This window comes from Convolutriloba macropyga, chromosome 12 (assembly GCF_964194025.1).
Source record: "Convolutriloba macropyga chromosome 12, txConMacr16.3, whole genome shotgun sequence".
Taxonomy (NCBI): Eukaryota; Metazoa; Xenacoelomorpha; order Acoela; family Convolutidae; genus Convolutriloba; species Convolutriloba macropyga.
The window spans coordinates 6,240,276-6,252,577 of NC_134479.1; the positions used below are offsets into that span (position 1 = coordinate 6,240,276).

The 12,302-nt window shown below is 37.5% G+C and overlaps 1 protein-coding gene across 1 annotated transcript in view; it reads right to left on the reverse strand.

Moving 5' to 3' along the window:
* Positions 1-488: 488 nt before the first annotated feature.
* LOC142350821 (succinate dehydrogenase [ubiquinone] flavoprotein subunit, mitochondrial-like) overlaps positions 489-12,302 on the reverse strand; it is an 80,725-nt gene continuing 68,911 nt past the window's right edge. The window contains exon 10 of the mRNA XM_075402780.1: positions 489-974. Within this exon, the coding sequence (XP_075258895.1) occupies positions 775-974 (200 nt within the window). The 3' untranslated portion in view covers positions 489-774. The remainder of the gene's footprint in view (positions 975-12,302) is intronic.

Below are 12,302 nucleotides of genomic sequence, written 5' to 3' on the forward strand. Positions count from 1 at the left end.
TATCGCTGGCGAGAAAACGAATTGTTGTTCACACACCGTTTGGTCACTCTACTTTAAAATCAGAGCGAAAAAATTCACACTGCAAAACCACTCGCTTTTTCGCTCCATTTCCAGTTTCGGCGTGACCAAAATAACTACTCCAAATTGACTTCAAAAAAAAATGAAAATGTGTGACCAGATCTTTTAAAAATTGTAAAAGTAAAAAAAATAGGAGCGCTATAATAGCCGGCTGAGAAGCCAAGGCCGCTACTAAACAGCTGGTGAAGGGAATACTTAGAGACTACTAAGGCGTAAGGCTCAAAGAGAGCTGCTCGGCCATTTAATGCCCGCTGGGCGCTACCTGTTTATCCAGTTTCTGAGGACGAAAAATCAAATGGGTCAGACGAAAAATCGGTCAGTCAAAAGGTTTGAGAGCAATTACTTATTTGGATAGAAATATGATGAGATCAATAGCAGTCTCGCTACCGCATCGCGGTTATCAGAAAGAATGGGCGTTTTAATTAAATTTAATCCCGCTAAAATTGTAGAAGTTTTTTATAAGTAAACATTAGCATTGACACTTGCATGTTTCAATGCACTTGGTCAGTTGTCTGTCTCTTGATCACAACTGTTTCTACATTTCCATCCAAATCCAAATTGACTTTAGTAATCTATCGCAGTTTTCAAGAACTAAGGAGATGGCTTTTCAGTTCACGACGTTCTTCTTATCTCGTTTGGCTCTTAGTGCTGGTATTATAATGAATGTGAGGCAAAAATAGGTTGGTTTTGCTTGGGTCAGTAAGATCTGATTTTGGGTGGAATCGTAGGACATTCTTTCTGGTCGAGCGTGACATCGATGACAGGTCTGTAAGTTAGGTTGACTTTCCCAGTTTGTGGGTCCTGATAACTCAGTGTGTGTTTTCTCCAGTGATTCTCAAATGGCACTTCCTTCTGTCCTGCGATTGGCTTTGAATAGTCGTACTCGTCTATACGATCTAAACACAACCCCACGCATTGCCAACGCTTAAACGTGCTATAAATACGCTCAGCATAAATACTCTCAAACGACCGGCGAGCGGTTAGCTTCGTCAGTAGCTAGCCACGGATTAGTGGGGCTAGCTTTAGATTAATTGAAGGGGCGTAAGGTGAGCGCAGCGGGGGTGCAAAAATGTATGGGGGGACTGATGTGGGGACGGTGGGTGGGGCTGTGTGATCATTTTCTAAGAACCGCCCTTCACACCATAAGTATAAGTCTCCAAAACAGTTTCTGTTAATCGCATACTTGAAGACTAGTGGGCTGAACGGCTCTGAGAGAAATTAATGTAAACTGGGCGGTAACTCTTTATCGCGTTTCTGAAGACGAAAGTCAAATGGGTCAGACAAAAAATTGGCCAAGCAAAAAATTGCAAAAAAGAGACAAACAGGAACATTGTATTTGCTACAAATTGCTTTCGAGAGCAATTAACAATGATTTCCTAAAAAGCGCCTTTAAGTCATTTATGATAAAAAAAACATTTCTACTATTACTCATTGTTAATGAGGATCAGAGATAATGACATTACGCCACATTACAGCAGCTGCAGTGCGGCATCAACAAAAAGAGAGAGAAATAGAGTGTGTGTGTGCGAGAGAGAGAGATAGAGAGAGAGAGAGATAAAACTTGAACGAGAAAGAGAAGTAAAAAAACCCTAACAGACACGACAGAGAGAGAATGAGAGATAGGAATATTCTTTACGATGGGATTCGACTCTGCAACTTCTAGTTTTCTAGCCTTGCTGGTATATAAATCAGATAGAAAAAAATGAAGAAGGAAAAAAATAAAACTTCGCAGCCAGGTTTACTTAAGATTTTTTACTGAAGATTTTGCAGTAAATAAAGTTCTAAAACATTTTTGTGCTCGAAACTTCTGTCAAATAACCCAAATCTAACACCTCAAAAGTTTCATCGACCCGTAATGGTAGTTCATCTCAGAAAAGGACAAAAAATATTCAAAAAATATTCGAAATTTTATAATCTTAAGAACCATTTCATTCTCTCAAGAGACTATTCAGTATCCCTGTTTCAAGCGTGAAACAGTATCACTAGCTCATAAAGATCCATACAGTTGTTACATGATAAAAATTTTCCGAAAATTTGAAAAAAAAATAAAAATTTTCTCCAAAAATTACTAAAACTGTATTCATAAAAAGTATTGATCACCATTCCATTGTCTCAATTGCACAGAAACTATGCAGCAGCTTATTATCAAACCTTGCAGGAGGTCCCAGGGCTCCTGGTGCCGGAACATAAACAACAAAATGCAAATATTTTATATTGCTTAAATTCGTGCTATTAAAATCTTGATTAACCTTCCATAAATCTATAAGCTATGCAGTGACATATTACTAAACCGTAGAGGAAGTTCCGTGGCTCTTGAGGCTAGAGAAACCTTTGTGATTTTGAAAAGTTGAAAAATAATCCATGATCAACAAAAAGTTTCCAGTAACTTATTATCAAACCCTAACCGAGTTTCTCTCACCCTTGAGGCTAAAAATAACCTGAAAAATAAATATAAACATCAAAATTAAAAAATGGCAAATAATGTCAAAAATGCTAAAATTCGTGATTTTAAAAACTTGCAAGAGATTTCATTACATCTAAAATTTATACAGTAACCTATTTTCAAACCCTAGGAGGTTCCTTGGCTCTTGAGGCTGAAAAAACCTAAAACAACAAAACTTTTCAAAGAAAACTGCTAAAACTTATGACATTAAAGAGTTTAAAGTAGTTATTCCATGGCCAATAAAAACTTGTCAGTAACTTATTATCAAACCCCTTAGGAGGTTTTCTGGCCCTTGGGCCTGGAAAGACCTCAATAAGGAAAAATAAATGCCAAAAAATTTGAAAATTGCACATTTTGTCAAAAAATGCTAAAATTCGTAATGTTAAAATGTTGAAACCATTCCATTACCATTAAAAACTATGAAGTAACCTATTATAAAAACCTTGAGGAGTTTCCTAGACATCTAGGGCAAATAAAAATTTAAAAAATTCAAAAAAAAATCTTTTAAAAAATTAAGCAAAATAGTATCAATTTGCGTGTTTTTAGCGAGCGGTTGTTCGTCAGTAGCTAGAAACGGGGAGGGGGGGAGGAGAGTGCACCGAGGGCTGATGGGGCGCAAAAGTGGGGTGTGGGGTAACAGCGTGGGGCAATAGTAGGGGGTGTCAACAGTGGAGGGGTCTTCAACCTCTAATAACCGCCCTTCACACCGTAAGTCTCCAAAACGGTTTCTGTGAATCGCATACTTGGAGACCAGTGATTTGAAAGTCTCTATGAGCACTTAATGCCCGCTGGGCGTTACCCGTTTATCCCATTTTGGAGGACGAAAAGTCAAAAGCGTCAGACGAAAAATCGGTCAAGCGAAAAATCGCATAAAAAAAGACCCATAGGACTAATATAATTGCTACAAACGACTAATTTAATTGCTACAAACGCATGACAAAAACTGAATTACCATCTAAAGAATTAAGTGAAAAACAAAAAAAAATTCTAGAACCGACCAGTAAACCAATTGCACATTATAAAACAAGAGGCAGCAGGCTGGTTAAGCGAAAAAATTTTGGGAAATTTATATATATATATATATATATATATATATATATATACATATATATATATATATATATATATATATATATATATATGCTGCGCAGGCAGTTGCTACTTGGCTTGCTCTCATACGACGGCAAAAGAGAATAAGCGTATGCTTATTTAGTGAGAGAATAGCTACGAAATACATAGAATAGTAGTAGTAGTAGTAGTAGTAGTAGTAGTAGTAGTAGTAGTAGTAGTAGTAGTAAAAGACTTTAATTGACCGATTTATGGATTTTAATACAATACATCAGAAAGATCTATGCATATGGTACAAACAAGAAAATTTATCTATAGCTATTACAACTAGGGAAAAAATTAATTACAAAAACTTAAGAACGGCAAAACGCACAACGGCATTTAACGGATGAACTACAGGTCACGTCCGGATTAAACTTTGAGTCACGCAGTGTGGAGAAAAAAGTTTTCAGTAAAACTTTGTAGTTGGCTGGTGGTCTCAGGATGTTGAAGTTACCAGTGTCACTGAAGTCATTCACATAGATTTGTACCCGCTTAAAAAATGATTTAGCTGTCAGCTAGTTTTTCGTGGGGCTCACTACAATATGATCATGAGTTAGTTCGAAGCATTTTAGAATATGTCTTGATAAAGAAAAAGTCCAAATTATATGCACGTATTGCCCAAAACAATGGAAATAAAGAAGCGAAGGTCACGTTCAATCAGTTGATAGCATATCGGAATATTATTTGGCGCACGAAGAAGTGTGTTGTAGTCATTCCTTCCATAGCACCAGCGTAAACCCTTCCAATAAAAATTTTCTAATAATCTAAGATGGCTAATATCAGCAAACCACGCTTGAGAACCATAAAGCAGAATTGACAGAACACAGGCAGAAAATAAATTATACTTGACGCTGTTCGGTAAGCTGTAAGGCACATTATGTCGAAGATAGTTAAAACTTCTCTGAGCTTTCGCTAGATTGGTCCTCACATGAATACTCCACTTTAAGTTACTTGAGATTTCTATGCCTAAATCACTTGTTTTGTCAACTATTCGTATCATATTGGACCCAATACTCAAACCACTATCGCACTTTTCAGATACTTGTAGATACACACATTTGTCAACGTTGAAGGTAAGATCATTATCGGCAGCCCAAGTAAATAGCTTATCCAGGTCTTCCTGGCATCTGTTAAACATGTCTTCTCCCGCACAAGCCAACTTTGCGTCGTCTGAAAAGCAGAAACAACTTGAGAATTCCGGTAAGGACAGCATGTCGTCAATATACACAAGAAACAGCAACGGTCTTAAGACACTGCCTTGAGGAACTCCACTAGTAACCATGATTTCATCTGATAAAGTCCCATTGACATTTACTCGTTGCGATCTATTACTTAAGTAGGAAAAAAATAAGTTTTAAAAAATGTTACCAAGGCCATATTAAGCTAACTTGTCAAGCAAAACAGCATGGTTAACGGTGTCAAAAGCCTTAGCAAAGTCCAGGTAAATTAAGACTTGCTCGACGTTATCGTCAAAATTAGAATACAGCTCGTCCAAGTAAATAATCAATTGAGTTATTGTTGAATGCTCTCTTCGGAATCCATGTTGACAACTGTTCAATTTGTTCAATTCCAGAGCCGCGGCCATTTGCAGGTAAGAATTATACGGGAAAACAATGGGTGAATTAGGGGCCCAAGAGAAGCAGAGCAGTACTTCAGTACAAAGGGCGGAATTCCATCCGCTACGGCATTTGAGCTCACAGGCAATGTTTCAAGTAGTTTGACGGTCTGCGAGATGGTAAAAACTAAATCACCGAGGTGAATATAGGCGCTTTGGGTATCGATGGGAGCTACAGAGAGAGAGAGGATTGCTTATACACCGAATGGTAGAAAAAAATGAACAGATTGGCTTTTTCAATATCAGATCCAGCAAGCCGATCCTGATAAATCATTTCGTTACGAAAAGAGCTGCGTCCACTTAGACTTTTCAACATTTTAAAAGCATCGTTCGTGCTGAATGTTTTTGTTGACTGAAGAAAAGACACTTTATCGAGCTCAACAAAGTCCATTACCTCTTTTTTCAGCTTATCTAATATGTGCTTCGAACTCAATTGTCGTTTAGCGGTCTCTAGGTTATTAATAGAGTGCATCGTCAGTGAACTGTAATAAAAAGGAAACAATTTGCGCTTTTTGCCTTTTCGAACAAGACAGGAACAGATTACATCTACTTATGTCTTCAATAAGAACTGACTAGCAATTAGCAGACTAGGTGCTGCCTCAAAGTCAATTAAATCGATCTTGCTTTCTAAAATATTTTGGTTCAAGCCACTCGCTGAGAATTCGGAGGAGAACGGAGCCACGTAGCAAGGTAGATAATCATAACTAATAATGAGGGGATAGTGATCTGAAAAAGATGCAGGCAGCACTTCATAGTCAAAAGCATCAGGTTGAGATACGAGAACCAGATCTAGTATATTACCCCTCTTGTGCGTAGGAGACCTAATAATCTGTTCTAAAAGCAACTCCTGTCTCATCGAGTCGGGTAAAGACTGATCAACAGAGATCGCGGTGGTGTTACTTTCCCAATTTACATTGTAAGCACAAATTTCGACTATTGATACGATGCATCCGTTTGTTTAATTATTGTAGAGATCGAGAATACAATTTTCTGCGATTGATGCTTTTGTAAAATACTTTGATCCCCAAGAGGGTGGGTACACGAGGACTATGCCAAGTTGAAGAAAACAGTTACTAAACACGCCGCTAACGAAAAAATCTCCGATTTTCAAACTCGTAACTCTGAAGAGCTCCAAAAAAGAATCATGTGCGGCAAGCAAAATACCTCCGTGTTTTCCTTGGTTTCGATCACTTCTAGCAAGAACAGTGTAGGGCATTCCACAAAATACGACTAAGCTGGTATTGAATCATCTATCCACGTTTCAACGAGGCAAACAGTCTGGGGATTCTTGTGAGAGCAGTTAATATAAATTGAGACGTTGTTCTAAACTAAGGATGCTTTGCACGTTGAGAATAAAAGGCTATTTTTGACACGCTGTGTCTGATAACGCGGTAGTCAACCCCGTTTTTCAATTATTCGCCCTTTTCTTATTACGAAAGCTTTGTCAGAGTATTTATTTTCAAGTGAGCGTTTCTCAAGTCTAAGCTGATATTGAGCTTCACGTTCCGACTTTGTATGATCAAGATCGACAAATACTGTTGAATAGTCACTGGTATCTTTTAGATTGGCCGAACTACGAAGAAAGTCTTTTCATTTCAATAGACACTTGAATTTGACCAGGAGAAGCTGCCGACCATTGATTTCACTGGCCTTGCCGATTCTCTTCGTTTCAATTTGATTGCTCTGAATATCAACATCGACAGATTGGGCAATTTTAATAACAACTTCATGATCATTGATTGAGCTGATAGAATTAGTTCCTTTGATAATTGAGTTTAATTTTTTGTTTTCTTGTTCATGCTGTTCTTGGCGTATTTCTCTCGCAATGCATGACCGCGCCTTGTTTTCTTTTGTTAAGTTGACTAAAAGCACACTTGAGTAACTTTTTGGCTCCCTCTGCTGCCTACTGGAGCAGAAACCACAAATGAAAGTCTTGCTGCAGTCGAAGTTTTTCGGTAGAATAACTTTGGTTAGAACGGGACATGCTTCAGTACTACATGCTATTTCTTTCTCCATGGAGCAATCTTTCGATAGCTGACCTCTCGTTGGCATTCTCAAAATAAAAACTAATCCTAGGTCTAATAAACACACAGCACCACTGTAACAGTGCAACTCAATTAATGAAAAACAATGTCACTGAACCACTGCAAGTAGATGAGTGTCTATGGAACCAATACTGGCACCGACGACAAAGAAAGGAAAGGAGATGGAAAGTCAGGAGACAAAGAAAGGAAGGTTGATGAAAAATGAAAACCAAGAGTTAAGGAGCCTATGGAACCAATGCTGGCACCAACGGCAAGCTTAACAAATGATTTTATTTAATAAGTAGCCTAAAGAACCAATACTGGCACCGGCGGCATAAGTCGCATCAGGGAATATACAGCAACACAAAGAGCCCGTCAAGCTAGGAACGACGGGTCTTTGGAATATAATCCTGTGCAACCAATGCTGGCACCGGCGGATATGCTTTGTTTAAATCCCTAGCTCAATTTGATCTATTTAATAAGTTTATCACAACAATCAGGCTATTACGAATAGTTACGAAATAACTTTCGACCGCAAAAGAGCTATTCGTATGGATGTGTTTATCATTAATTAACACTTCCATACGAATAGCTACTTGGCTTTCCTACCAAAATGCAAGAAAAAGCTACCAGACAAGCACCGAAGATATGTGGGTCGCAAGAGACATGAAGTGGGGGATGTGTTAAAAAAACTGCCCAATGCACAAGATTCTCGTGTTTCTCTCCACCTAAAATCTACGCAAGGCTCCAGTTTCATCAAGTTCAGAGGTTTACTTAACCACTTTCAGGGGTCGATCTTTAACTGAAGAGCCGCCTTTCATACCGTGAAATTGTTTTTCTGTATCGCATTCAGAGAATAGTAAGGCGTAGAGCTCTTTTTAAATACTACTCTGTTGATTCTGGATTGCTTAGCTGAGCAAATCTTGTTCAAAAACTTTGTTCGTAGAATGAGAGAACAGGGAAAGCCGAGAGAAGCGGAAAAGATTTCACGCAAAATTACGCAGACTTCAAGCTAAGGTAAGGTGAAAAAAAAACGTTCGACGGACTTGAAAAATCTAGGTCCGTTATGATAGCCGACTGAAAAAACAAGGGCTGACTGTAAAAAAAAATCAAAAGACGAAACATAGCCGACAGATTGCCGGAAAATAGCCGCCGCTGACGCGCTTGTTGCACGGGATTGAAGGAGAAAAAAAAAGAGAAATAAACCAACCAAATTTTTTCTGTTTATTTTGCAGTGTCAAAGTGTTTGAATTTGGCGAGCAGCTTCAGTTGGATTCCATAATTATCTTTAATACAGCTTCTATACTGAACGCTAATAAGCTTAATATCAATGTCAGCTAGCAAACACTCTAATGAACTTTGATACCTTAATTCTCAATGACTTAATGACCGGGCTTTATCGGTTTATCCCGTCTCTTTCGATTTCGACAGTATTCACCACATTGCAAAATTGAATGCGTGAAAGAATTTTATATCCATCCAGTTAAAACAGTGAGCTTTAGAATATTTGAAGAGCGTAAGGTGAGCGCAGAAGTGGATGGGGGGACTGATGTGGAGGCGGTGGGTGGGGGTTTGTGATCAGTTTCTAAGAAGCGCCCTAAACACCATAAGTATTAGTCTCCAAAACAGTTTCTGTTAATCGCATGCTTGAAGACTAGTGGGCTTAACGGCTCTAAGAGAAATTAATGCAAACTGGGCGGTAACTCTTTATCGCGTTTCTGAAGACGAAAGTCAAATGGGTCGGACAAAAAATTGGCCAAGCAAAAAATTGCAAAAAAGAGAAACAGGATTATTGTATTTGCTACAAATTGCTTTTGAGAGCAATTAAAAATTATTTCCTAAAAAGCGCCTTTAAGTCATTTACGATAAAAAACATTTCCACTATTACTCATTGTTAATTAGGATCAGAGATGATGACATTAAGCCACATTACAGCAGCTGAAGTGCGGCATCAACAAAGAGAGAAAAAGAGAGAGCGAGATCAAAACCTGAACGAGAAGGAGAAATAAAAAACCCTAACAGACACGACAGAGAGAGAATGAGAGATAGGAATATTCTTTACGATGGGATTCGACTCTGCAACTTCTAGTTTTCTAGCCTTGCTAGTATATAAATCAGATAGAAAAAAATGAAGAAGGAAAAAATAAAACTTCGCAGCCAGGTTTACTTAAGATTTTTTACTGAAGATTTTGCAGTAAATAAAGTTCTAAAACATTTTTGTGCTCGAAACTTCTGTCAAATAACCCAAATCTAACACCTCAAAAGTTTCGTCGACCCGTAATGGTAGTTCATCTCAGAAAAGGACAAAAAATATTCAAAAATTTTGCAAACAATTGCCAGTTTAAACAAAATCTTGCAAAAATTCGAAATTTTATAATCTTAAGAACCATTTCATTCTCTCAAGAGGCTATTCAGTATCCCTGTTTAAAGCGTGAAACAGTATCACTAGCTCATAAAGATCCATACAGTTGGTACATGATAAAAATTTTCCGAAAATTTGAAAAAAAAATTAAAATTTTATCCAAAAATTACTAAAACTGTATTCATAAAAAGTATTGATCACCATTCCATAGTCTCAATTGCACAGAAACTATGCAGCAGCTTATTATCAAACCTTGCAGGAGGTCCCAGGGCTCCTGGTGCCGGAACAAAAACAAACAAAAAATGCAAATACTTTAAATTGCTTAAATTCGTGCTATTAAAATCTTGATTAACCTTCCATAAATCTATAAGCTATGCAGTGACATATTACTAAACCGTAGAGGAAGTTCCGTGACTCTTGAGGCTAGAGAAACCTTTGTGATTTTGAAAAGTTGAAAAATAATCCATGATCAACAAAAAGTTTCCAGTAACTTATTATCAAACCCTAACCGAGTTTCTCTCACCCTTGAGGCTAAAAAAAACCTGAAAAATAAATATAAACGTCAAAAAATTAAAAAATGGCAAATAATGTCAAAAATGCTAAAATTCGTGATGTTAAAATCTTGCAAGAGATTTCATTACATCTAAAATTTATACAGTAACCTATTTTCAAACCCTAAGAGGTTCCTTGGCTCTTGAGGCTGAAAAAACCTAAAACAACAAAAATTTTCAAAGAAAACTGCTAAAACTTATGACATCAAATAGTTTTGAAAAACTATTCCATGGCCAATAAAAACTTGTAACTTATTATCAAACTCCTTAGGAGGTTTTCTGGCCCCTGGGCCTGGAAAGACCTCAATAAGGAAAAATAAATTCCAAAAAATTTGAAAATTGCACGTTTTGTCAAAAAAAGCTAAAATTAGTAATGTTAAAATGTTGAAACCATTCCATTGCCACTAGAAACCATGCAGTAACCTATTATTAACAACTAGAGGAGTTTCCTTGACATCTAGGGCTAATAAAAATTTGAAAAAGTCAATAAAAAATCTTGAAAAAAATGCAAAATAGTATCAATTTGCGTGTTTTTAGCGAGCGGTTGTTCGTCAGTAGCTAGAAACGAGCGGAGACGGGTGCACCGAGGGCTGATGGGGGGCAAAAGTGGGGTGGGGGTAACAGCGGGGGGCAATAGTAGGGGGTGTCAACAGTGGAGGGGTCTTCAACCTATAATAACCGCCCTTCACACCGTAAGCACAAGTCTCCAAAACAGTTTCTCTGAATCGCATACTTGGAGACTAGTGAGCTGAAAGTCTCTATGAGCACTTATTGTCCGCTGGGCGCTACCCGTTTATCCCATTTTTGAGGACGAAAAGTCAAAACCGTCAGACGAAAAATCGGTCAAGCGAAAAATCGCATTAAAAAAGACAGATAGGACTGATATAATTGCTACAAACGACTAATATAATTGCTTCAAACGCAGGACAAAACCTGAATTACAATCTAAAGACTTAAGTGAAAAACAAAAAAATTCTAGAACCGACCAGTAAACCAATTCCACATAATAAAACAAGAGGCAGCAGGCTGGTTAAGCGAAAAAATTTTGTGAAATTTTAAATATATATATATATATATATATATATATATATATGCTGCGCAGGCATTTGCTACTTGGCTTGCTCTCATACGACGCCAAATGAGAGTAAGCGTATGTTTATTCAGTGAGAGAACAGCTACGAAATACATAGAATAGTTACGAAATAACTTTCGACCGCAAATGAGAGCTATTCGTATGGATGTGTTTAGCATTAATACTTATAGCTACTTGGCTTTCCTGCCAAAATGCAAGAAAAAGCTACCAGACAAGCATCGAAGATATGTGGGTCGCAAGAGACATGAAGTGGGGGAAGTGTTAAAAAAACTGCCCAATGCGCAAGATTCTCGTGTTTCTCTCCACCTATTATCTACGCAAGGCTCCAGTTTCATCAAGTTCAGAGGTTTATTTAACCATTTTCAGGGGTCATATTTATAGTGAAGAGCCGCCTTTCATACCGTGAAATTGTTTTTCTGTATCGCATTCTGAGAGAATAGTAAGGCGTAGAGCTCTTTTTTAATACTACTCTGTTGATTCTGGATTGCTTAGCTGAGCAAATCTTGTTCAGAAACTTTGTTCGTAGAATGAGAGAAAGCCACGAGAAGCGCAAAAGATTTCACGCAAAATTACGCTCGCGCTTGTTGCACGAGATTGAAAGAGAAAAAAAATGGGAAATAAACTAACCAATTTTTTTCCGTTTATTTTGCAGTGTCAAAAAGTGTTCTAATTTGGCGAGCAGTTTCAGTTGGACTCCATAACAGGATTCCATCTTTAATACAGCTTCTAAACTGAACGCTAATCAGCTTAATATCAATGTCAGCTAGCAAACACTCTAATGAACTTTGATAACTTAATTCTCAATGACTTAATGACCGGGCTTTATCGGTTTATCCTGTCTCTTTCGATTTTGACAGTATTCACCACATTGCGTAATTGAATGCGTGAAAGAATTTTATATCCATTCAGTTAAAACAGTGAGTGAAGCACGTCCGAAGTCAAACGTGAAAATCGTGACTTATGTAAAACAAAAACCGTAACTTTTCTTCAAAAATCATTGGTTCACTTTGCTTTAAAAACTAAGTT